Source organism: Mobula hypostoma, chromosome 6, assembly GCF_963921235.1.
Source record: "Mobula hypostoma chromosome 6, sMobHyp1.1, whole genome shotgun sequence".
NCBI lineage: Eukaryota > Metazoa > Chordata > Chondrichthyes > Myliobatiformes > Myliobatidae > Mobula > Mobula hypostoma.
Window position 1 is genome coordinate 41,130,120 of NC_086102.1, and position 23,484 is coordinate 41,153,603.

The 23,484-nt window shown below is 38.6% G+C and overlaps 1 protein-coding gene across 2 annotated transcripts in view; it reads left to right on the forward strand.

Annotated features, from left to right (window-relative positions):
- Positions 1-23,484, forward strand: part of hgd (homogentisate 1,2-dioxygenase) — a 56,169-nt gene that overhangs the window by 15,967 nt on the left and 16,718 nt on the right. Inside the window, exons 1-8 of one of the 2 annotated variants that reach the window (XM_063050651.1) lie at positions 367-513; positions 5,122-5,193; positions 10,708-10,796; positions 14,768-14,873; positions 17,140-17,199; positions 18,815-18,906; positions 22,094-22,128; positions 22,780-22,859. In XM_063050651.1, coding sequence (XP_062906721.1) covers positions 499-513; positions 5,122-5,193; positions 10,708-10,796; positions 14,768-14,873; positions 17,140-17,199; positions 18,815-18,906; positions 22,094-22,128; positions 22,780-22,859 — 549 coding nt within the window. In that variant the 5' untranslated portion in view covers positions 367-498. Of the gene's footprint in view, positions 1-366; positions 514-5,121; positions 5,194-10,707; positions 10,797-14,767; positions 14,874-17,139; positions 17,200-18,814; positions 18,907-22,093; positions 22,129-22,779; positions 22,860-23,484 lie in introns of those variants that run through there. The other variant, XM_063050650.1, reaches the window with a different exon arrangement.

Genomic DNA, 23,484 nt, shown 5'->3' on the forward strand with positions numbered 1-23,484 from the left:
GATCAGTCAGGTGGTTGATTGCCGTCCTCCCATGGAGGCTTGGGGATGGATCATAAATGCAAGTGTATATACTACTACAGCATACAGAAGAATTTTTTAAAAATGATTTGTGGATAATTATATAGATTGTTCCAGATTAGGTATGAAATTCAGGTTCAACATTCTGAAAATATAGTGTCCTGCTTCTCTATTCCTTTTTCTTTCTCTTTTCTTCCATTTTATAGATTTTTATTAGTCATTTTGTACACTTCATAATCACTTTTCAGTTTTTTGCTTTTTTTTTTCTTCGTGTTCAATCACTTCACTTACTCTCATTGCACTTTATTTATTTTAACCAGATTGGTTGCATCAGTTTTGGAGCATGCCTATTGCAATGTCAGTCATATAAAGTCAGCTCCCCTACAGCTGCAAAGTTCTTTCTTCTCTGAGTACTATCTCTGGTTGGGTTGAAATTTGAACCTTCTGTACATTGTCTAAACACAACTAAACGGAACAAAAATGGGCTCACTCAAGGTACGAACTCTGAATTCATCAATGATAGATCTCAAAATATGTTATTTATCATGAGAGCTACATTTCATTATTTCATTTATTTTGATACAATCCACTGATTTTTTTTTAGCTTTTTAGGGTCAATTAGCTTAATTTAAAATATGCTGTTCTATTAGGGTACATATAATAATGTCAATCATTGTTTTAAATTTTATCATTGAAATTCTGTATTCTGTTTTTAAGTGCATTATTTTTTTTACCTCTGTCACAGAATTAGTATCACTTTCAGTAACTGAAAATAGGTAATTTTGAAACTATTTCTGGTGAAAAATCTGTAAAACACAATCTGTAAATGGACTGCGTAACTTTTAGACTTTGAAACCAAACATATATTTTGAAACTTCTGCACTGCTGACAGCCAATGAATGGGAGCCAGAATGTATCCACCTACTGACAGGAGGTCAAATGGCTGGTTGAACAATCTGATACCCCTCTCTTTAGGGAGTTTATTATAGATCTATTACATAAAATTTTACAATGTTAGTATCTTTTATGATATACAAACATTTCTGTGATAATTCAGTTTTAATTTCCACATTAATATTTGTAAATAGAGGATAATAAAGTAAACATTTTTGAAGAGTATGTTGGGAGCACAAACTTCCTACTTCATAAGTAACTCTACATCCTTTTAGAAAGGAAATCTGGCACAGAAGTTTTTTGAGCTTAACTCATTCAGAACCAGACTTGCAAGAAACATGAAGACTGCCAGTCTTTTAAATAAGACTTGTATTGGTTGGGTGAGATGAGTCAGTGGGTTGAGGATAGTAGACTTTAGATTAATTAGATCATAGTGTTGAAAGTAATAAGTTGGTGTGGTCACAGTAATTCAGATGTGTGAAATCCCCCAGTGTGAATGGCACTGGGGGTTTATAGTGGTGTGTGGTAAGGGATCTTTGGACGAAAGTAAGAAGTTCCAATATTTTCTTTGCCAAATGGTTAATAATTAACAGTGAGTTACTGTAGCTGTTCGAGTCCCAGGAAAGATTTGGAATTAAAAAACACTCAAAAGTTTTAGTAATTTCTGAATCACAATCCTATTGGAGATTGATTGCTAGAATAGAAATGAGATGCTGAATATGGAAGTTCCTGAAGAAATACTGCATTCATGTGTCGGAAATGAATGTATTTTGAAACAGATAAAATTTTTTAAAAATAGAAAAGGATCTGTTGATAACTGGAAAGAAAAATAAGTGGATCCTGTGCAAGGCAGAAAACTGCAGAATAACTTACAAAACTGCTGGACGTTCAATGGTTTAAAATCAGGATTTCTCAACCAGGGTTCTGAGAGAGATCATGATTTAAAAAAAAACTAGTGCAATGACGGACACAAAAATGTCTGTCTTAATAATGAAAGCTACTTATCAATAGGTTTTACATGTTCTGGTGATCCAAGTTATCCTATTCCATTGTGCCTACTTACAAATTACAACTTACAAATACAGCAATGGCTTCAGAAAAGTGTGAAAAGACACTTAACTACAAATCACAGCCATATGCCACGTAAAAGCGCTGATTATTTTAATCAGTTATTGGAATCTCAAAACAAACAGAGTAGAGCTTTTGTTAATAAAATCACAGTCAGTAAAAGGACTCAGGAAGCAAGTTACATATTTAGTAGCAGAACATATTACCTAGAAAAGGAACAGTTGCACGGTTGGTGAGAATCTAATAATGCCAGCATGTAAAATTATAATGGGTAAAATGCTAGGACAAAATGCAGTGTGAGAAATTGAAGAGGTTTCACTCTCAAACAGTACAACAAGTTGGTGTATTGATGACATGTCACATGATGCTAAAGAGATTTTGTGTGATAAACCGAAAAACAACAGCTTCTGTATCCAGGTTGATGAGTCGACAGATTTCACCAATATATGTCATGTTGTAGCATTTATAAGATTTGTAAATGGTGGTGAAATTCAAGAAAACTTGTTTTTCTCTGTTGCAAAGAGTTGCCTGAAACAAGCAAAGGCCAAGGTATATTTAATGTTTTGTCTTCATATCTGGAAACAAAACAGTCTGTCCTGGAGGCCAGATTTTGCTGAGCGCTCTGAAGATGAAGAATGGCTGCAGAAACTAGCCTACTTAGCAGACATCTTTCATCATATGAACTAGTTAAACAAGCCTCTGCAAGGCCCTGGAGAAAATGTTTTCAGTTCAAGTGACAAGATTCTTGGATTTAAAAAGAAACAATCTTTGGAAAAATCATGTTGCAAAGGGAAATCTTGAAATATTTCCACTGCTGCTTGGGCTTGAGAGTGAGGAAGGATTATCAGAAAGTATTGAGTCTTATTGAAAACCACCTGGAAGAACTGCAGAACAAAATTGAACAGTGTTTTCCTTCCCTTTGAACACAAATGTATGACTGGGTGAGTGACCCTTTCTCTGAATCTTCTGCTCACCTTGAGAACTTCTGTTTTAGAGAAGAAGAACTTTGTAAGTTGCAGTTCTGATTGTGCATTCAAGATGAGATTTACTGTCCTGTCACTGGACAAGTTCTGGATTTCTGTGAAAGAAGAGTAAACTGCTGTTCATAGGAAAACAATGAACATTTTGCTGCAGTTTTCAACTTCTTGCGTATGTAAGCAAGCTTTTTTCTTGTTTAACAAGCATCAAGAGCATGAATAGTCTCAATTCAGTTTTAAGGTGAAATCCATGTGTGGTTATATTATGTTTGACCCAGAATTGAGTATTGTGTAGCAAAAAAAAAAGCACAAGTTTCACATACTAGGCCAGTATTTGAGCCTAATCATGTCACTTAGTAAGAAAGTGACTTTTTCAAAGTCTTCTATAAAATTGTATTTTGGGCTATATTTTTATTTATTTTGCTTTGGCTTAAGGTTTTTTTTTAGTAACTTTACTATTCAACGTTGTCAATAAGTTTTCATGTTGTAAATATCATTAATTAAAATCAATTTATAACCCTTATTGAAATTAAATCTACTGAGCCTGTCTTAAGAAACATTAAATCCTATTTTGGCAAGGAGAGGGAGAGAACAAGAATTGGATGAGGCCAGGGCTGCACGACTCCGGGATCAAAGAGTCAGGACAAAAAAGATGAGAGAAGAAGAGACAGAGGAGGAGAGACATGCACATCTCCAAAATGACAACAACTGGCATTGAAGGAGGAGAGACGAAGAGACAAAGGAGCTGAGAGGTGCACATCTCCAGGAACAGAGACAAACAACAAACAGCAGAAGAGATGAAGAGATGTGGGATGAAAGGGCTGCACGTCTCCAGAATGACAAAAACAGGCACAGGAAGAGGAGAGAGGAAGAGACAAAGGAGCAGAAAAATGCGCATCTCCAGGATCAGAGACAAAGAATAAACAGCAGAAGAGATGAAGAGACGGCAGATGAAAGGACTGCACGTCTCCAGAATGACAACGAGAGACATAAGGGTGGCAGATAAACCAGAAATGATGCCATCAAAAGGGTCCTTCATTAAACGAGGAGGAGCTATATTTGCCTTGCAACTTGTCGTTCTTCTTTAATAAACCGAGGTTTTCTTCTTCAATTTCCAAAGCAAAGCGATACTAATAGCATTCAGGAAAATTTAACGTTCATTCTGGTCATATCAGACTGCACTACCCTTCTCTCAAAGGGTGCCCCAATGGGTCACCCCGTTATCTATATGATATGGAATGGAACAAGCAAATTAATGGAGTATAGTTGAAGAATAAAAGTAATAACTTTAGAATGCAGTCACTCATCAGACTGAATGATCAAGAGGATAAGATCATGTATTATTATAAATTTAGAACTTTCAAAGTTAAAAGTAAATTGATTATCAAAGTTCATGCATGTGACCATATACAACAGTGAGATTTGTTTCTTGCGGGCAAACTCAGTAAATCCAAGAACCATAATAGAATCAATGAACTTCTGCATACAACCAATGTGCAAAAGGCAATAAATTGTGCAAATACAAATGGAAAAAATAATAAATAAGCAATAAGTATCAGGAACATGAGATGAAGAGTCCTTGAAAGTGATGCCGTGGGTTGTAGGAACAGTTCAGTGATGGGCAAGTGAAGTTAACCCCATTGGCTCAAGAGCCTGGTGATTGAGGGGTAATAACTGTTCCTGAACTTGATGGTATGGTTCCTGAGGCTCCTGTACCACCTTCCTGATGGCAGCAGTGAGAAGAGAGCATGATCTGGGTGGTGGGGGTTCCTGATGATGGATGCGGCTTTCCTGCAATTGCGCTCTGTGTAGTTCCTTACAGGTATGGAAAGGAAATTTATTTGCACCACAGATGTAAAGGAAAGGAGACCTAAAGTCCTTTCTTATCTCTGGTTATTTTGTACTGGGAAGCTAAGGAGGAGGGAGTGAGAAGATTTGAATATCTAGGCACTGGGTGATTTGCAGATGTGATTATTACCAGAACTACCACAAAAATTATGTTAGGATGTCAATACTAAAAGGGTCAAACTTTTTGATTAATATTGGACATGTATCCTGAGATTGACTAATGGAATTGAACAGCTTCTTTGATAATTAAGAAAATACAAGAAATCAATCTTCAGTTTTAAAATTTACTATCCCAACATTTTCTGTCGTTTTCTAGTATATGTCAGGATTTGGTAATGAATTTTCTTCAGAAGATCCGAGCTGTCCTGGTTCCTTACCAGAGGGTCAGGTACTGTATAATCCTCTATATTTGCCAGTGTTAAACTCAGCTAATGTGCACTTTTCACTGAATTCCAACACCTGAATCTGCTCTGCCAGTTTACAGTTCAAAATGCAATTTTAGGCCCAATCTGGATCTTGTTAAAATTAAATGCATGGTGCATGTTTCAGGACCCTGGTGAGCAGGGGTGCACTGCTAATTTTTAGGTGCCAGAGCTGACAAAATGCTTGCCATTTCCTATATTCATTCTCGCTCTCTCTTGTACGTCACACCCAATTTGTGTACCTGCTCATTTCATATACCGGGCAACTTCCTTGACCCATTCATGTAATGAGCACGTACACAAATTGGGTAACTTGGAGGATGCGGCGGCCACGATCCTCTCCATAATCTCTGAATGCATTTATTACAGAGGAAGAAAGCTTAAACCTCTTACAGAGAGATGATATTGCAGCTTCTCCATAATTAGGTGGTATTTCAGCAGGCCAGTTATATTTATCAAGGACACACATTTCATTTAACAGGGATTTATACATACTTTGAGGTTTAGAAATTTGAGAACCTTTCAAGGATGTTGCCGTGAACATATAGTGCTACAATTTGTTTATAAGACTAGAAGGAAACTGTAGATAATTAATGGAGACAATTTTGTTGTTGCTTGTTAAGATAATTTCTCCAAACTTCCCCTTTTCAACTGCCTCTTGAGCTTCTAGAGTTTTTGTACCAGGTTGCTCTTTCAGTCCATGCGGTGATCTTATGCTCCGTTTCTACCTCCTACCCAAGATCCACAAACCTGCCTGTCCAGGTAGACCCATTGTCTCAGCTTGCTCCTGCCCCACTGAACTCATTTCTGCATACTTCGACACTGTTTTATCCCCTTTGTTCAATCCCTTCCTACCTATGTTCGTCACACTTCTCACACTCTGAAATTTTTCAACGATATTAAGTTCCCTGGCCCCCACCGCTTCATTTTCACCATGGGTGTCCAGTCCCTATATACTTCCATCCCCCACCAGGAAGGTCTCAAAGCTCTCCGCTCCTTTTTGGATTCCAGACCTAACCAGTTCCCCTCTACCACCACTCTCCTCCGTTTAGCAGAATTGGTCCTTACTCTTGATAATTTCTCCTTTGGCTCCTCCCACTTCCTCCAAACTAAAGGTGTAGCCATGGGCACCTGTATGGGTCCCAGCTATGCCTGCCTTTTTGTTGGCTTTGTGGAACAATCTATGTTCCAAGACTATACTGGTATCTGTCCCCCACTTTTCCTTCACTACATCGACGACTACATTGGCGCTGCTTCCTGCACACATGCTGAGCTCGTTGACTTTATTAACTTTGCCTCCAACTTTCACCCTGCCCTCAAGTTTACCTGGCCCATTTCTGACACCTCCCTCCCCTTTCTTGATCTTTCTGTCTCTATCTCTGAAGACAGCTTATCTACTGATGTTTACTATAAGCCTACGGACTCTCACAGCTACCTGGATTATTCCTCTTCTCACCCTGTCTCTTGCAAAGATGCCATCCCCTTCTCGCAATTCCTCCGTCTCCGCCGCATCTGCTCTCAGGATGAGGCTTTTCTTCCCAGGACAAAGGAGATGTCCTCCTTTTTTAAAGAAAGGGGCTTCCCTTCTTCCAGCATCATCTCTGCTCTCAAACGCATCTCTCCCATTTCACACACATCTGCTCCCACCCCATCCTCTTGCTACCCCACTAGGAATAGGGTTCCCCTTGTCCTCACCTACCACCCCACCAGCCTCCGGGTCCAACATATAATTCTCCGTAACTTCTGCCACCTCCAACGGGATCCCACCACTAAGCACATCTTTCCCTCCTCCCCCCCCCCGGCTTTCCACAGGGATTGCTCAATACGCGACTCGCTTGTCCATTCATACCCCCCATCTCCTCCCACCGATCTCCCTCCTGGCACTTACCCTTGTAAGCGGAACAAATGATACACATGCCCTTACACTTCCTCCCTCACCACCATTCAGGGCCCCAGACAGTCCTTCCAGGTGAGGCGACACTCCACCTGTGAGTCGGCTGGGGTGATATACTGCGTCCGGTGCTCCCGATGCTGCCTTCTATATATTGGCGAGACCCTACGCAGGCTGGGAGAGCGTTTTGCTGAACACCTACGCTCTGTCTGCCAGAGAAAGCAGGATCTCCCAGTGGCCACACAGTTTAATTCCACGTCCCATTCCCATTCTGATATGTCTATCCACGGCCTCCTCTACTGTCAACATGAAGCCACACTCAGGTCAGAGGAACAACACCTTATATTCCATCTGGGTAGCCTCTAATCTGATGGCATGAGCATTGACTTCTGTAACTTCTGTTAATGCCCCACCTCCCTCTTGTACCCCATCAGTCATTCATAATTTTTCTCTCTCTTTTTTCTCCCTCTGTCCCTCTCACTGTACCCCTTGCCCATCCTCTGGGAATCCCCCCTCCCCCTTTCTTTCTCCTTAGGCCTCCTGTCCCATGATCCTTTCATATCCCCTTTGCCAATCAACTTTCCAGCTCTTGGCTTCATCTCTCCCGCTCCTGTCTTCTCCTGTCATTTTAGATCTCCCCCTCCCACTTTCAAATCTCTTACTATCCCTTCTTTCAGTTAGTCCTGACGAAGGGTCTTGGCCTGAAACGTCGACTGTACCTCTTCCTAGAAATGCTGCCTGGCCTGCTGCGTTCACCAGCAGCTTTTATGTGTTATGCTCCGTTGGATCAGTTTGTCTGCATAAACAATTGTAATAGTGTGTTTCTATAAACACTCTGACAGTAAACCAAGTTCATGCAATGTGTCATACATTAGAGCTAAGTCCAATAGAAGCTGTTCTGAAGAGAGTCTTTTCAACAGACCTTCATAGGTTTTCCTGTCACTCCCAGATCTTGTTTCATACTTCATTGCTTTTTCAAAATGAAAACACGATGCTTCATAATTTTGCCACACTGCTGAAACTGTTTGAAACGAGCTAGCTACCCATCTGGTGCCCAGAACACGGCCTATTTTGCAAATTTGTTGTTCTAGTTTTCCATTGAGAGTAGGGGAGATTGAAACAAGAGGACTTGAGTTGAGAGTTAAGGGGCAAACGTTTAGGGGTAACACGAGGGGGAACTTCTTTATTCAGAGAGTGGTAGCTGTGTGGAACAAGCTTCCAGTAGAAGTGGTAGAGGCAGGTTCAATTTTGTCACTAAAAAAAAATTGGATAGGTTTATGGACAGGAAAGGAATTGAGGGTTATGGGTGAGTGCAGGTAGATGGGACTAGGTGAGAGTAAGCATTTGGCACGGACTGGAAGGGCCGAGATGGCTTGTTTCCATGCTGTAATTGTTATATGGTTATATAGTTGAGAGGCACATTCAGCCAGTTCCTTTTGATTTAGAGGTGATCTACTGAAAACAGAGTACAATTTGTCCATAAATGATTGAAAATGATTTATTCCATGAACTTCTCTCACCGAATCACCTACTGCAAGTTCTAATCTGTGATTAAGGCAGTGCCAAATTATCACATTAGGGTAATGTTCCTTGAGAATTGTAGCAACACCGGATTTGACACCAAGCATTACGCTCGCCCCATCACTAGCAAATGCTACAAGGTTCTGTTTCAAGTAAGAGTCATCAAACCCATGGTTATTGAGACAGTTCAATAGATGCTAAGCAATAGTTGCAACTTTCTGATCAGGCAGTTCAATTAGATCTAAAAACATAAAATGGGGATCACTGTCCTTATCACTTTCACATTTCAAATAATCTATTAGGGTGGTCTTAAAGCTCAGGCTTGTTGATTCATCAATGAGAACAGAAAATTTGCCATTTATCTGCTTGATATGCTGGCAAATTTTCTTTTTCATATTAATGGCTATCTGATTAATTATCTCTGTAGCACTAGTGCGGGAATGCAGTCCAATTCCAATGTCAATACCATTTTTTTTTTGAAGTTCCAATAAGCCAAAATGATCAGAGTATGGTCTGTCATTCTGAGCTAAATAATATGCAGAACGAAAGATTGAACAAGTCACCTTAGGTTCGAAGCATACATGGTGTCACTTAATTTTCCAAGAGCATCGTCACTAGCTATATTTTCAACACTTAGAGCAGCAGTGTGAGCTTTTAATAGTTTGTGATCAACAATTTTTTTTCTGAGAGACTTCAAGCATGTACTTCAATTGGCTCCATAATAGGATACTTGGTACATCTGCCATGCCAATTCTCCTGTGATCTTTAAGTTCTTGAGGCCGTAGTGCTTTACATAGCTAGCCAGCCATCCCTTACTAGCCTTAAACTCCTTCCTTTCGGTCTCCTCAACCCCCTCACAGTAGTGCTCATAGAGGCTAAGTGCTTTTTCACGCATAATTTTGCCATCAACAGGGATATGTTTCTGTGATATGTCCTCTAGCCACACACTTAATGCTTTCTCAGTCTTTGCAAGCACTTTATCACGAACCAGAGAGACCATTTTTGCCATTGTAGGGGTAGCACTAACACTTCTATGAATTTCAGCTTCTTTCTGCTTTATTACGCGAATGCTCGATTCGTTCTTACAGACCTTACGGCCCACTTCGGCAAGCAACATGCCACTTTTCAAAAGGTCTAAGATTTTTATTTTCTCGGTGAACAATGCTCAAACAATGAGTGCTGGAGAGAGACTGAGGATCTGTGAAATGGCGGGAGGCTACAGCAGGGTATGCTGGGACAACGGGTTGAGCAAGGAGGAATCTCACAAAACAGTAACAGCTCCAGGATTTCATCAAAAACGATCAAATATCCTAATGTTATTAGTGGTATTTACCCACCAGCCTCCACCCCCTCTCCCCAACCCCCGCTTCCGTAAAATTCCCTCTATTTAATATGCAGTCGCTGTTAAATTCCCCGCTTGCTTAATTTGACTTTTTTTTAAAAGAGGTGCTGGGGTGAGCTCCAGCAGCACTGCACCCCTGCTGGTGAGGCACCAGTCCTACTGTGATGCATCAGTGAGAGAAGCTATCTCCACAGAGTACCTCATAAAAACATAAACAATTGTAGGCCATTCAGCCCCTTGCGCCTGCTCTCCCATTCAAGAAGATCATTGCTGATCCTTTAGCTCAATGCCACTTTCCTGCACCAATTTCACATCCACTAATTTGCTTTATATTTAAAAATCTATTAACTGCAGTTTTGAATATCCTTGGTGAGTATATAACCAGCTAATTATAATATTCCCTTGGGACTTTTTAAACTAACTGGGAAAGCAGAAGGACCTTGATTTAATGTCCTATTCAAAAATTAAAACAACACCAAACTGTTTACATCATGTTCTAACTCTTTATCAATCAACTAAAGTAAATATTATTAATTATCAATGATATGAAAAAAATCAGAGTATGCTGTAGGACAGTTTGTCAGTTAAAATTACTGCTGGTTGTTTGCCAATGAGTTGCTACACGAAACAGTTCTTCGTGATTGTTCAGAAACAATATAATGATTTTCGAGTGGTAGTAGTGGTAATCTGTCAAACTAATGTAATATCTGTCATCTTGTGTTTCAGAATAATCCACAGGTTTGTCCGTATGGGCTGTATGCAGAACAACTGTCTGGTTCAGCCTTCACTTGCCCGAGAAACAATAATAAGAGGAGGTAATTTCAAACTCTCAGATTTGTTGCAGCACACTGGGAGAGTTAGAGAACTCCTCTTAACCCTGAAAAGTCTTTCTTTTTAAATGCCTATCCAGTGTGTAATTCAGCCATACTATTGCAATTGAGTCTCCCTATACAACTCTGGAAGTGTATTCGAGGCTCTAACACTTGCTGTGTTTAAAACAAAACATTTCCCCTTGTCACTCTTTTCTGCCAATCAACTTCAATATCTTTCCCTAATGTTAATTGTTCAGTAAAATTAAGAATATCATATTCTTTATGTAATATGAAATGTGAATAATTTCTACATTCATTGTCAGTAGGTAGACCCAAACTCTTTTTGTGCAGACTTCAATCTTCTTAACATTTAAAAAGTTGTAACACTATTGATATTAAAATGCCACCAAAATATTTAATGAACATTTGAAAGCAAATGCTATATTCTGACATGGCGATTTTAAGAAGTGAATAACATTAGTATTTCTGTATTAAGAATTTACAAAAACTCAGTACCATTCATTGACTGAAACAGACACTCCAGCTCCATTCTTGCTGATGGTATGAGTATTGGCAAGAGGTTCAAGATGTGCCACTGAGCTAAGAGTAAAAATGCTGGAAATACTGTGGAAGTCAAGGCAGCATCTGTGCAAAGAAAATAGTTGACATTTTAGGTTGAAAACCTTTCCTCAGGACTGAGTAAGAGAAGGAAATTTTAAACTACATACAGGGTGTGGGGAAGGCCCACAGGACAAAATAAATACGTATCAATATCAGGAGTGAGGCCATTGTTTCATTGGGTAAACTGTTGACGTTATCTGGTTAATGCAGCCAGGTTGAAGAACACAAAAACTGTGAACCAAGCGAGGTGTGAAAGGAAATGCAAACAAAATAACACAAAAGCTGTAAAATGCAGAACTCTCAATCTAATCCTGCTGGTGAAGATGAGCCAATATTATATATAGATAACCTAGAGCAAAATTGGCAGTTATGGTACAAAACAGAAAACAAGTTACCTAGTTTCTATTGCAATATTAAAAAGGTCTAGTGTTCCTCAAGCTTGTGTTGGGCTGCATTAGAAAAGGACTGGAGGCTGTAGGCAGGTAGTTCAGTGTGGGTGTAGAATAGAGGCCTTGAACACTACTTCACTTTTAAAATATATATTATTTCTGTTTTTGCATGATTTTTAATGTATTCAATATACATATACTGTAATTGATTTATTTATTATGATTATTATTTTATATTATGTATTGAACTGTTGCTGCTAAGATAATAAATTTCACGACACATGCCGGTGATAGTAAACCTGATTCTGATTCTGAAATACAGTACAGTAAGTGCAAGTGAATCCCTGTTTCAGCCGGCAGGACGTTTATTTTATTTTTTTATTTAGAAATACAATATGGTAGTAGCCCATGAGTCTGTACCACCCAATTATAACCATGTGACCAATTAACCTACGGACCCAGGGGTTCCCAACCCTTTATTATGCCATGGAGCCCTACCATTAACTGTGTGGGAACCCCAGTACTTATCCATACATGTGGAATGTGAGAGGAGACTGGAGCACCCAGAGGACACCCGTGTGTTCACGGAGGGTGCACAGACAGCTGTGGGAGTTGAACCCAGCTTGCTGGCATTTTAATAGCAGGACCCCACAGCACCACCCACAAGTCTAGTGTCCTTCGATGCAGTAGTTATAGGATGCAGTGAAGAGCCATAACAACAGTCATTGTATCTCCTGCCATTGCACAGGGAAAAAAATCTATGAGAAAAGGAGTGGTTGGTGGGGATGGAGGCGTTGAACAGGGAGTTGCAAAGGGAACTATCTCTTCAGAACGGTGAAAAGAGGGGGGAGGGGATATATAACTAGTGGAGGAATCTCATCAAAAGAGCAGAAATTCTGTTGAAAGTGGAGGCTGGTGAGATCGGAAATGAGTCCCAGGAAAACTTTATGCTTGTTCTGACCAGGAGGAGAATGGGTGAGATCAGAGGCCTGGGAAGAAAATAATTTTTCACAGCTTTTAATATCCCTTTGTTTTCTGTCTCTCTCTCTCTGTCTCCTTCTCTGTCTCTGTCTCTCTCTCTCTCTCTCTCACACATACTCTCTCTCTCGCTGTCTCGCTCTCTCACTCTCTCCTTATACTCAGTCAGATAACTTTATAAATGTGGCAGCCTGGGTTTATTCTATCGCAGATATTCACTTTGCCCTAACTATCTAGACCCATCTTCGCTTTAACTTAAACTTAATTTGTTTTCTCTTCCACTTCTGATAAAGGGTCTTGGACCTGAAATGTTAACTCTGTTTCCCTTTCCATAGATGCTGCCTGACATAATGAGTGTTTTTCTTTTTTTTTATTTGGATGAGCTGATGTAAAAGATATTTTTACTAGCTTAATACTTAATTATAATCAACATTTTAGTGATTAAAACTGATTTATACATTTTATATAGTGGAAAACAAATATAAATAAATAATTTAGAGTTTAGACAAATTCTTAATAGCTTCAGATTAAAACTAGATATATTAGGACATATAAAAACTGATACTTTTTATACCTTTAAAGATATGAAGAGCATTTGATGGCTCTGGGCCAGTAATCACCAGAATTCAGAAAGATGAGGGGTGAAACCTGTCAAATGGTGAAAAGCCTTGATAGCGTGGATGTAGAGAGAATGTTTCCTATGATGGGAGAGTCTAAGACCAGAGGATACAGCCTTAGAATAGAGGGGTGTCCTTTTAGAACAGAGATGAGGAGGAATTTCTTTAACCAGAGAATGGTGACACTGTGGAATTCTTTGCCAAAGGCAGCTGTGGAGGCCAAGTCTTTATGTATATTTAAGACAGTGGTTGATAAATTCTTGATTGGCCAAAGCATGAGGGGATATGGGGAGAAGGCAGGAAATTGGGGCTGACAGGAATATTAGATCAGCCATGATGAAATGGTGGAGCAGGGTTAAAGTGAAATCCTAAGACTCCTAAAAGATCATTATTATCCTCTGCATTGATGGCTGATGATACCACCCAAAATATAAAAGCTTGCCTTTCAGGTGGAACCCGTTAAATCCTTTAAAGATGTTCACTACTCCATTTTGCAAAACATATAATTACTAGCTTAGACATAGTGAAAGATCTGTGCTGAAAAGGTTATTGGTTACACATGATAGTTAGGATGATATCCAAATGCGAAAGCCACAGGAGCTTTAAACTTGGCTTGTCAACGTTGTTGAATTTGTTATTCATTCGAAACTAGGTGTAAGAAGCAATAGTAACCACAGGCATCTAGCTTCCACTATCTTGCACTTTAATTTTATCAAGCAAGCACATAGCCTCAAATAAGCTATTCTTCTATTACCCCTTTTGTATATGTGCTGTGGGAGGATCTACAAGTTATTGGCATGAAATGGAATATTGTTCTGTATAACATATCCAGCTTTCTCCTGTCAGATCAGCTTGTTGTTTAATAGAACGGGAAGCTTTGAAATATTGCTGCTCCATGCGATTTTACTTTCTATGGCATGATGTGTTATAGAACAAGCTTTTACAATATGCTTCAATGTCTGGAGATGGTTTAAATTTGAGGAACACACAAAATGCTGAAGGAACTCAGCAGGCCAGGCAGCATCTATGGAAAAGAGTAAACAATCAACGTTTTGGGCCGAGACCCTTCATCAAGATCTGAATAGGCTGGAAATGTTGACTATTTACTCTTTTCCATAGAGGCTGGCTGGCATGCTGAGTTCCTCCGGCATTTTGTGTGTGTGTTGCTTTGGAATTCCTACATCTGCAGAGCTTCTCCTGTTTGTTAAATTTGAGGAGGTGAGTCTCATTGTAAAATTGGCATTCCTTATGATACCACTCCAGGTGAACCAGCCTGTGAGCCAGGTTAACATCTTTTCCTCCTTTTTTTCAATATGAGGTTCAAATGTCTATACTACTTCGATGTTAATTAATTTTTGTTTTCTTCCAGTTGGCTATATCGTATTCTACCTTCAGTTGTTCATCGGCCCTTTGCTTCTGTACATCAGGGAAATCTCTCTTACAATTGGGATGAAGTCAACCCTGATCCCAACCAGGTAATAACATGTCGTCTTCACAGTTTAAATTACCCATGCATAAATATAATTTGGTTACATTTTAAAAAAAAAGATCCACATCCTTGCAAGATAAGACATGATATTTTATGAAATAAGCTCTTGTAAATTGTGTCAGATTTTGCTGGTAATGCACACTCAGTTTTCCTTTAGATACAATAGATTTGACCTTTTAAAAATGAACAAATTGCTTAAGATAAATCATCTAGTGTGGAAACTGTGCACTTTATTATATCAGTGTATCCTTTCCAAAAGACAAATTGATTGTGTGAGAGAAGAGAGGGGTAGACTAATTGGCTTCCATATGTTAGCGATGAATAGCTTCTGAAGTGTGAACAATTCTTGTAACTCAAAATATTGCAAACAAGATATCTTTAAAGTATATTTAGCTTAGTGAATACGTTATACTGACCCTTGTGACATCTTGGATTTTAACAAGTGATGCAATAATTATTTGACAGGAACATTTCTAAAACTATTAACTTCAGAACAGGTTTAGAGGGATGCAGTACATGTGATAATGTACGCGGTGTTCATTACTGAGTACACAAAATAAGACACTGATGTGTTTCCTTACTAATTGTCTTAGAAATTCAAGCACTAAGAGAGAATTTATCAGTAATACAGTTACTTGAGACCATTTATCTTTTTCAAGGAGGTATTCTTTGAGAGCCTTGGGAAAACACAGTGAACTGAGAGTGTGCTCTTTGTCTCATATCACATGGATCCTTGGAAGCATTCCCACAAACAAAAGAATTAGAAATTTAATTTTCAAATCAAATGAATACTCCAATTCTGCATCTAACTGCAAATTTTAAGATGCCTGTTTTGAAACAAAAGGCACGTTGGGCTTTTATCTGTAGCCGCCCAGTAATGTAGCGGCTAGTGCAATCGCTGTGCAGTATTAGAGTTCGATTCCTGGTGCTGTCTATAAATACAGAGGTTGTACATGTTCCCTGTGACCATTTGGTTTTCCTCTGGGTGGGTCAGTGATTGTGAACATGTTACGTTGACACTGAAAGCATGGCAACACTTGCAGGTTGCCCCAACACAATCCTCGGAATGTATTGCTCATTAACACAAGCCGATGCATTTCACAGAATGTTTCGATGTGCATGTGACAAATAAAACTAATCTTTAATCTTTTCTTTCCATGTTGAATTTTTTATTTACTAATGAAATGAAAATTCACACCTTCAGATTATCACCTAGAGATAATTTGTCTTGGAATAGATGTATTCTTCAAATGAAGTAGGATCATAGAATAGGAATGAGTCATATGCAGATTCCATTTTAATGTCAAATATTCTGTTTGCAGAAAGTGTTCTCGTAGTTGTTTAATTCCAAACATGGAATTTTGATCCATTTTTAAACCAGATGTATGAGTGAAAAAGGATCTAGTGTTTTCCCAGTGGATATGACGAATTAACTCTTCTTGGGCTTCCAGCCAGGTACAGGAATTGACTTTAACTGATGTTTTGATGACAAACTTTGCCATCTTCATCAGGGGTTATGGTATATATGCCCCCATCGTCCGTCCCTCCTGATTAGCTGGTCCTCATCCAGTCAGGTTTCTTCTGTCCCACTTTGTTTACAATCAAATTCAAATGGCCATAGGATTGACTTCAACGGCACAAAGCTACTGTGCCATGCCAATGGCTTTTGGGACCAACTGTGAAGGAAGCCATTGAAATAAAATTAGAGGAAAATAATTTTAACAAAGGCGAGGGTCTTGCTCTAAGTAAGAACTGGAATTGAAGTGGGACAGTGGAAACCTGATTGGACGAGGACTAACCAATCAGGAGGGATGGACGATGGAGTATATATACCATAGGGCTAGACATGCCCAGGCATCCCTGATGAAGATGGCAGAGTTTGTCATTGAAACATTGGTTAAAATCATACCAGTAGTTGGCTAGAAGCCCAAGAAGAGTTTATTCACCAAATGTATGAGGCTTGATTAATCTCATTTCTGCACACTCTTACATAAAATCAGAACATGTTTGTAAAGATCCAGTGCCATGTAGCACCTGTGGAGAAAAGGTTTCTGGTTGATGATGTTTTATTGAAATTGGTCTGATGAAAGGTTATTAACCCAAAACATTAACTCTGTTTCAGGTTCTACATGACTTGACGATTTCCAGAATTTTCTGGGTTTTGTTTTTAATTTCAGTAGTGCTTTTGCAAGTTCATAAGTATAGCTTGTAACAAAAGTGGCCTCACGCAAATGATTTCAATTTTCTTTTAGCTCAGATGGCTGCCCTTCAAACTGCAAAAGAAATCGGAGAAGATGGTCGATTTTGTAACTGTAAGAGAGACATTATGTTACTTTAACTTCTCCATCTGTGACTATATCTTACTCAAGAAGTTCAGCATGGAAAAAAAAACAATTGATATGATAGCAGTTTAAAAAGCCCATTCCGATCATATAAACTATGCACAGGGATAAACTTTGTAGCAACATTAGTATAAGCCTGACTTTTCATCAGAATAGGATCTTGTATTTTAAATTAGGTCAGCATGCATTCTCACCAAAAATGGTCCTCATTTTCAGTCTACTACAATGCCAAGTGACCATCAAACATTTCAGGAAGGGAAGCAATTATTGATACTGATGTAAAGGCATAGATATGAAACGTTAACCTTGTTTTTCCCTCCATGGCTGATGCTTGACCTTCTTAGCATTTTCTTTTATCATAATTTAAGGTTTTTAATAAATTAGTTAGAAAGAGTTCTGAAGACATTGCATATCCCTCCATGTATTTCATTTTAACAATGGATACATTATTCATTTATTCACTCATTCATCAATCCATTTATTTATTTATCTGTCTATCACCTGTTTTTGGGAAGAGAATAAACTGAATTGCAATAAGGAGCCATCAGTCATTGAACTTATTTGAACATCAGCAAAGCCTTCATGACTCTTTTTGCTACTGCAACCCTCTCACTGGGCTCACGTACAAGTTTGGCTCGTTGCCTAACTCTGCTGACAGCCACATGACTCAGTGGGGAGAAGGCCACCTTTCATAAGTAATACACGTCTAGGATCGGAATAATTTGGGTTCAACCAAACAGGAAAGCTGGGATGTTCCGATTAGGGAACATTGTAGCGAAACGCTGCCTAATACACAATGAGTGTTCACCAAGAAATGACGTATTGTACACTGGCACAAAATTACAAAGAAAGTACATTTACCAAATTTTCAACTTTAACAAACAGTTACAGTATAGAAAAATAAAAGGGCCCTTTAGATTTAAACCAGTACAATATGCACATAAACATTGGAGCTCATTTCTGAAGTAGCTGGGTGTAACTCTTTACTCACATGCTGAACCCATGTGAAAGACACCAGCCACAGTTTGAACTTCCCTCAAACACCATCTTGACTGAACTGGCTAACTCAGGAGTACTGGTACTTCCTCCTTTGAACTATTCATCTGCACAAAGTACTTCTTACAATGGGGTCTCCCCTTTGGGTGGGAGCCTCCCAGCATCTTCCCCTTGTGCTCTTCTGTGCAGCTCCCACCAAAAGACCCCAAACCAGACTACTGTCCTTCAGAAATCTGATCTCACCTAGCTCTCTGGAATCTTCCCTCTTCCCACTGGGCAGAAAGTTACAACACATACCAAAACAAACCAAAACAACCCCAATTCACTGACACAACATTCCTGACTTGGACAACAGGGCTGAAGCCAAAATATTCTTGCTAGCAGGACACACTGCTTTTATAGAAAACTGCTAAAATAAAAATACCTCCCAGTATAGCAGTAGAAATCTTAACCAGGGCATTACACTACTTACTTCCATTTGTGACTTGCTGGTCTTTCCACAGAGTCTGGGAACAAAATTCTTTTCCTCATGGGCTTCTTACACTTTTTTTTGTCAGCATATTATTTCAATGATACTCTATTTGAACAGGGCTTACATACTATATGTGGAGCTGGCGATATCAGGTCTCACTGTGGCTTGGCTATTCATATCTATATCTGCAACACATCAATGGAGAATAAGTAAGTGGCAACTATTTTACGAGCATTTTCGGATGCAATGCTTACAGAATATGTTGAAAGTTTTCCAACTAAAAGTATTTATTTGCTTCTGGTTGCAAAAAAGGGTTCACTAGATTCTCTTCTGATATGTTAGAGCTGGACAATTGAGAGAATTGAACAGAATTAACCTATATTCTCTTTAATTGAAGAACAAGAGATTTCAATGTACAAATTCTGAAAGGGCTTGGAGGCTGGAGAGGGTTAACTTGAAATGGAGGATAAGCCCTACATAATGGCAAAATAGGCTCGAAGGACCAGAATGCCTTTTCCTGCTCCTATTTTCTGTGTCTCAATCAAGAATCTAGAACCAAAGGATAGGCATATTTTCATTAAAAGAGTCCTAATCATTTGAATATTCTATTCACAGAGGGACGTGGATGCTTGGGTATTGAATAAGTGACCGAGAATAATAAATATTTAGATACTTAGGAACCAAGGAATAAAAGTATAGAATATTCTGGATGCAGGTTAGCTCCAACATAATTGCATCGAGGAGCAGAGGGTCCACAGCACAACCCTCAATTGTGTGATTTCTTTATAGATGGCACCATGTTAATGTTTTTTCTTTTGTTCTTCCTATTTCCACTTTAATTTTACAAATTTTAAGAATGATTCCCAGGGAAATTAGTTCAAATTTATGATCACTGTATTTCAGATCTTTTCTCGGGCATTGGAACACATCATTCTCGTTAAGTACAAATCCCATAAAATTTTGATTTTACCAGAATAGATTGCAGACGCAATAATTTCCAAGTGAAATCCATTGGACACATCCTGTCAAAATCCAAATTGGCATAGCTGATTTTTTTTCTCTCAATGACAGTACTTATCAGGTGACTTCATTATTTGTTTCATAAATATTCTCTAAATTGACATAATGGGAACTTAAAATGAGGAGCACATCATGCGCTTGTTGCTTCTCACTTTTTAAAGGGATAGCTGGTACTGGTGACATGAATGAGCAGCTTCAGAACTCAATGTAAGTTGCACAAACACCTTCCAAAATTTAGCTGCTGAGATACTCATTCAATGAATGTCTCTGTAGTTACTCAGCTGACAGCACTTTAATCATATAAACACTGTCATAGGCTCAGAAGGAGACTTTAGATCAAAAGGTGAAGACTGCAAGCAGCCTCTTCCCAAGGGTTTTTCTGAGCTACATCCTGCTTATAATCCTCAAATGATCAATGAAATTGCAGACACAAGAGATTCTGCAGATGCTGGAAATCCAGAGCAAGATGCACAAAGTGCTGGAGGAACTTGGTAGGTTAGGCAGCATCCATGTAAATGGATAAAACAGTCGACGTTTTGGGCTGGGACCCTTCTTTAGGACCGAAAAGGAAGGGGCAAGAAGCCAGAATAAAAAGATTGGGGGGGGGAGGGGAAGGAGGGCTAGCTAGAAGGTGATTGGTGAAGCCGTTTCTAATGAAATCACAGGTTTATGTTTTCAAGGACTGAGATATGCGACATTCTGCAACAAGGCATTTAACTATGCTCTTGTGCGTATCTCCTTTGGCTATCAATGTCTTCAAAGTGGTTGCTGCAGACCTGTTTCCTGCCTCTCAGTGTACTGCTCACCGCTGCATCAGGGGTCACCAAGTGCTCTACTTGCAGAGAAATAATTTCTGCTACTTACATTTCTGTGAAGACCAGGTATCATCTTGGATATGCCAGCCTTTTCATTCCTTAATAATCAAGAAAGGTTTCCACCCTTCCAAGTTATATGCCGTTATGGATCACAGAAAACAAATATTGATGGTGGATCTCTTATTTCTGGGAAGCACATATAACTCTTTATACTGGTGCATAAAGACCCATTACATTCTGCTATACCAGCCCGCCTGCACACAATCAATAAATTGATAATTCCTTCACCCTGTAACTTAATAGCTTGCTATAAGATCTCCTATTCCTGATAATTAGCACCTGGTATTTCATGCAGAGGTTATAGTTGGTTAGACAATTTTCTTGGATCAGCTTTCTTCAGTAGGCATAAGCATTGTTAGATACTTGGACCCTTTAGGGTCTCTTTTATTTCTCTGAGTAGTCAGTTAACATATCATACCAATAGTCACCACGGTGTGAAATGCTATTACAACACCAGCAACCTGGGTTCAATTCTGCCGCTGCTGTCTGTAAGGAGATTGTATGTTCTCCCAGTGACCATGTGGGTTTCCTCCTTGTGCTCTGGTTTCCTCACACGTTTCAAAGGCATACGGGTCAATAGGTTAATTGGTCGTAGAGGTGTATTTGGCAGGTGGGCTCATGGGACCAGAAGGGCCTGTTACCATGCTGTGTGTTAAATTAAAAAAATACTATCACGCCTTTGGTGTTCATCCTAAACACCTCAGAATGTAATACACTCTAAAAGAAAGTTCATTGTTTTTTTCTGTAACACAAACTAAAATATATATAGTACATATGTTGCAATTTTGGTCAAAGACATGAGAGCATCATAAACTGGCTAGTCATATGGTTTCAAAGACAAAATTTGGATAAGCTGAAACTGAAGGAATTGTCTCGTAGACAAATATAGAACAGTACAACACAGGAACATTCCCTGAACTTACTGTCTCTCACCATTAACTGCATGCTTTCTGCTATTTCATGCGTGGGAAAATAGATACTGTATCTATACCTCTTAGGATTCTATAAACCTCTATTAGATCTTCCCTGAGCCTCCACCACTCTTCTTGATCTCAAAATGCCGAGCACAGCAACATGTTGCACACTGGTCTCCCTATCCTCCAAGTCCTTCTCCTTCGTATATACCAATGGATTTAGACCTCACCCACCCCTCCACCTCCCTTCTTTATCTTTGAGAAGTCCTACCTGTTCCCTAGCCATCCTTTTGCTCTTGATGTAGTTATATAATGCCTTGAGTTCTTTAATCCTACTTGCCAAGCACTTTTCATAGAACCTTTCACCTTTCCTATTTCACTTCCTGAGTTCTTTTCTGTTTTCTTTATCATATTTAAAGGTTCTGTTTGACTTTAGCTTCTTAAACCTTATGTTTTCTTTTCCTTCCTGACTAAATTCACCATCTCTCCCAATTAACTCACCCTATTTCCTGCCTAATACTCATAATTTATCCTGTTTTTAAGAATAAAATTCCAAGGTATGATCATATTAAACTTTTGTATTTCAGGAGTTTTTATAATTCCGATGGGGATTTCCTTCTAGGTATGTAAAACTTTTGATAAATCAGTTCAATTGCCGTTATCAAAATTTGAATGGTGTGTCTTGTAATCCAAATTTTTTACATAATAGGAACAATTTCAAAGCAAATATGGATTTAATAAATTAGGACCTTCAGTTAGTGGAATGACAGAGCCAGCACTGAATTTTAGAGGCAGATATCTATACCCTTTGTTTTTTTTAAAAAAATGTAGTATTTCAGAACCTTCTACTTTACTTTAATGTTAATCTGATGGTTTGATCAAAATGTCAGCTTAGCCAATAAATTGAAGAATATTTACCAAAGAAATGGAACTATGAACAACAGAACTAGATACCAAGGTAACCTCCACTCTTATTCTTTTAAGCTATGTCAGCTGAAGGCACCACAGATATAACTAAGAGTATTTACTTTCAGGATTTAATTATTACTATTTTGTTATTTTGGTTCAGAAAGTGGTATGTCACAAACTTCAACAATAATACAATACATGTTAGAATGTTCCAGTATCATCTGTTAAAGAGAAAACACAATAATGACTAAACTTAAAAAGAGAGGAAAAAAATTAGATGCATATCCATTTACCAACACTGATTTGAGGAAACATTGTTTACATGTTTGTTTTAAGACTTTGGACCTTTTAAATTATCTTGCAGTGCCCCAAAAAGGGAACCTCCTGATCACCACAGAATTTGGCAAAATGCTGGTGGAACCCAACGAAATTTGTGTCATTCAGGTAAACAGGAGGAAACAGCATTTATTTAAAACATGAATTTTGCTTCAATACAGCCCTCTAAGTCAATTGTTAATTATTGTTACTTAATTGGATTTGATATTAATTCTTGTTCAAAGTGACAAACAAACAATTTATGAATTAGAAGGGAAATATTTATTGCAAATAGAACTCAAATTTTAATCTCAGTAGTCTGGTTGTGCTGAAATGTCATGTGACAATCTATTCTTGCATTCTTTACCACTTTCACAGATTTTTATTATTATTATTGTCACATGTACTGAAATGCAGTGAAAAGTTTGTCCTGCATATTGTTAATACAGATCAAATTATTTCAAGGTACATTGTGGTAGAACAAGGTAAAACATTAACAATGCATTATGAAGTATAACAGCTACAGGGAAAGTGCAGTGCAGGTAAACAATAAGATGCAAGATCATAACGAGGAAGATTGTGAGGTTAAGAGTCCATTTTGTCATACAACGCAATCATTTAGTCTTACAACAGTGGGCAGAAACAGTTCTTGAGCTGGATGTAACACGTTTTCAGCCTTTTTTATCTTCTGCCCAATGAAAGAGGGTAGATAAGAGAACATCTGAGGTGGGTGGGGTTGATTACACTGGATGCT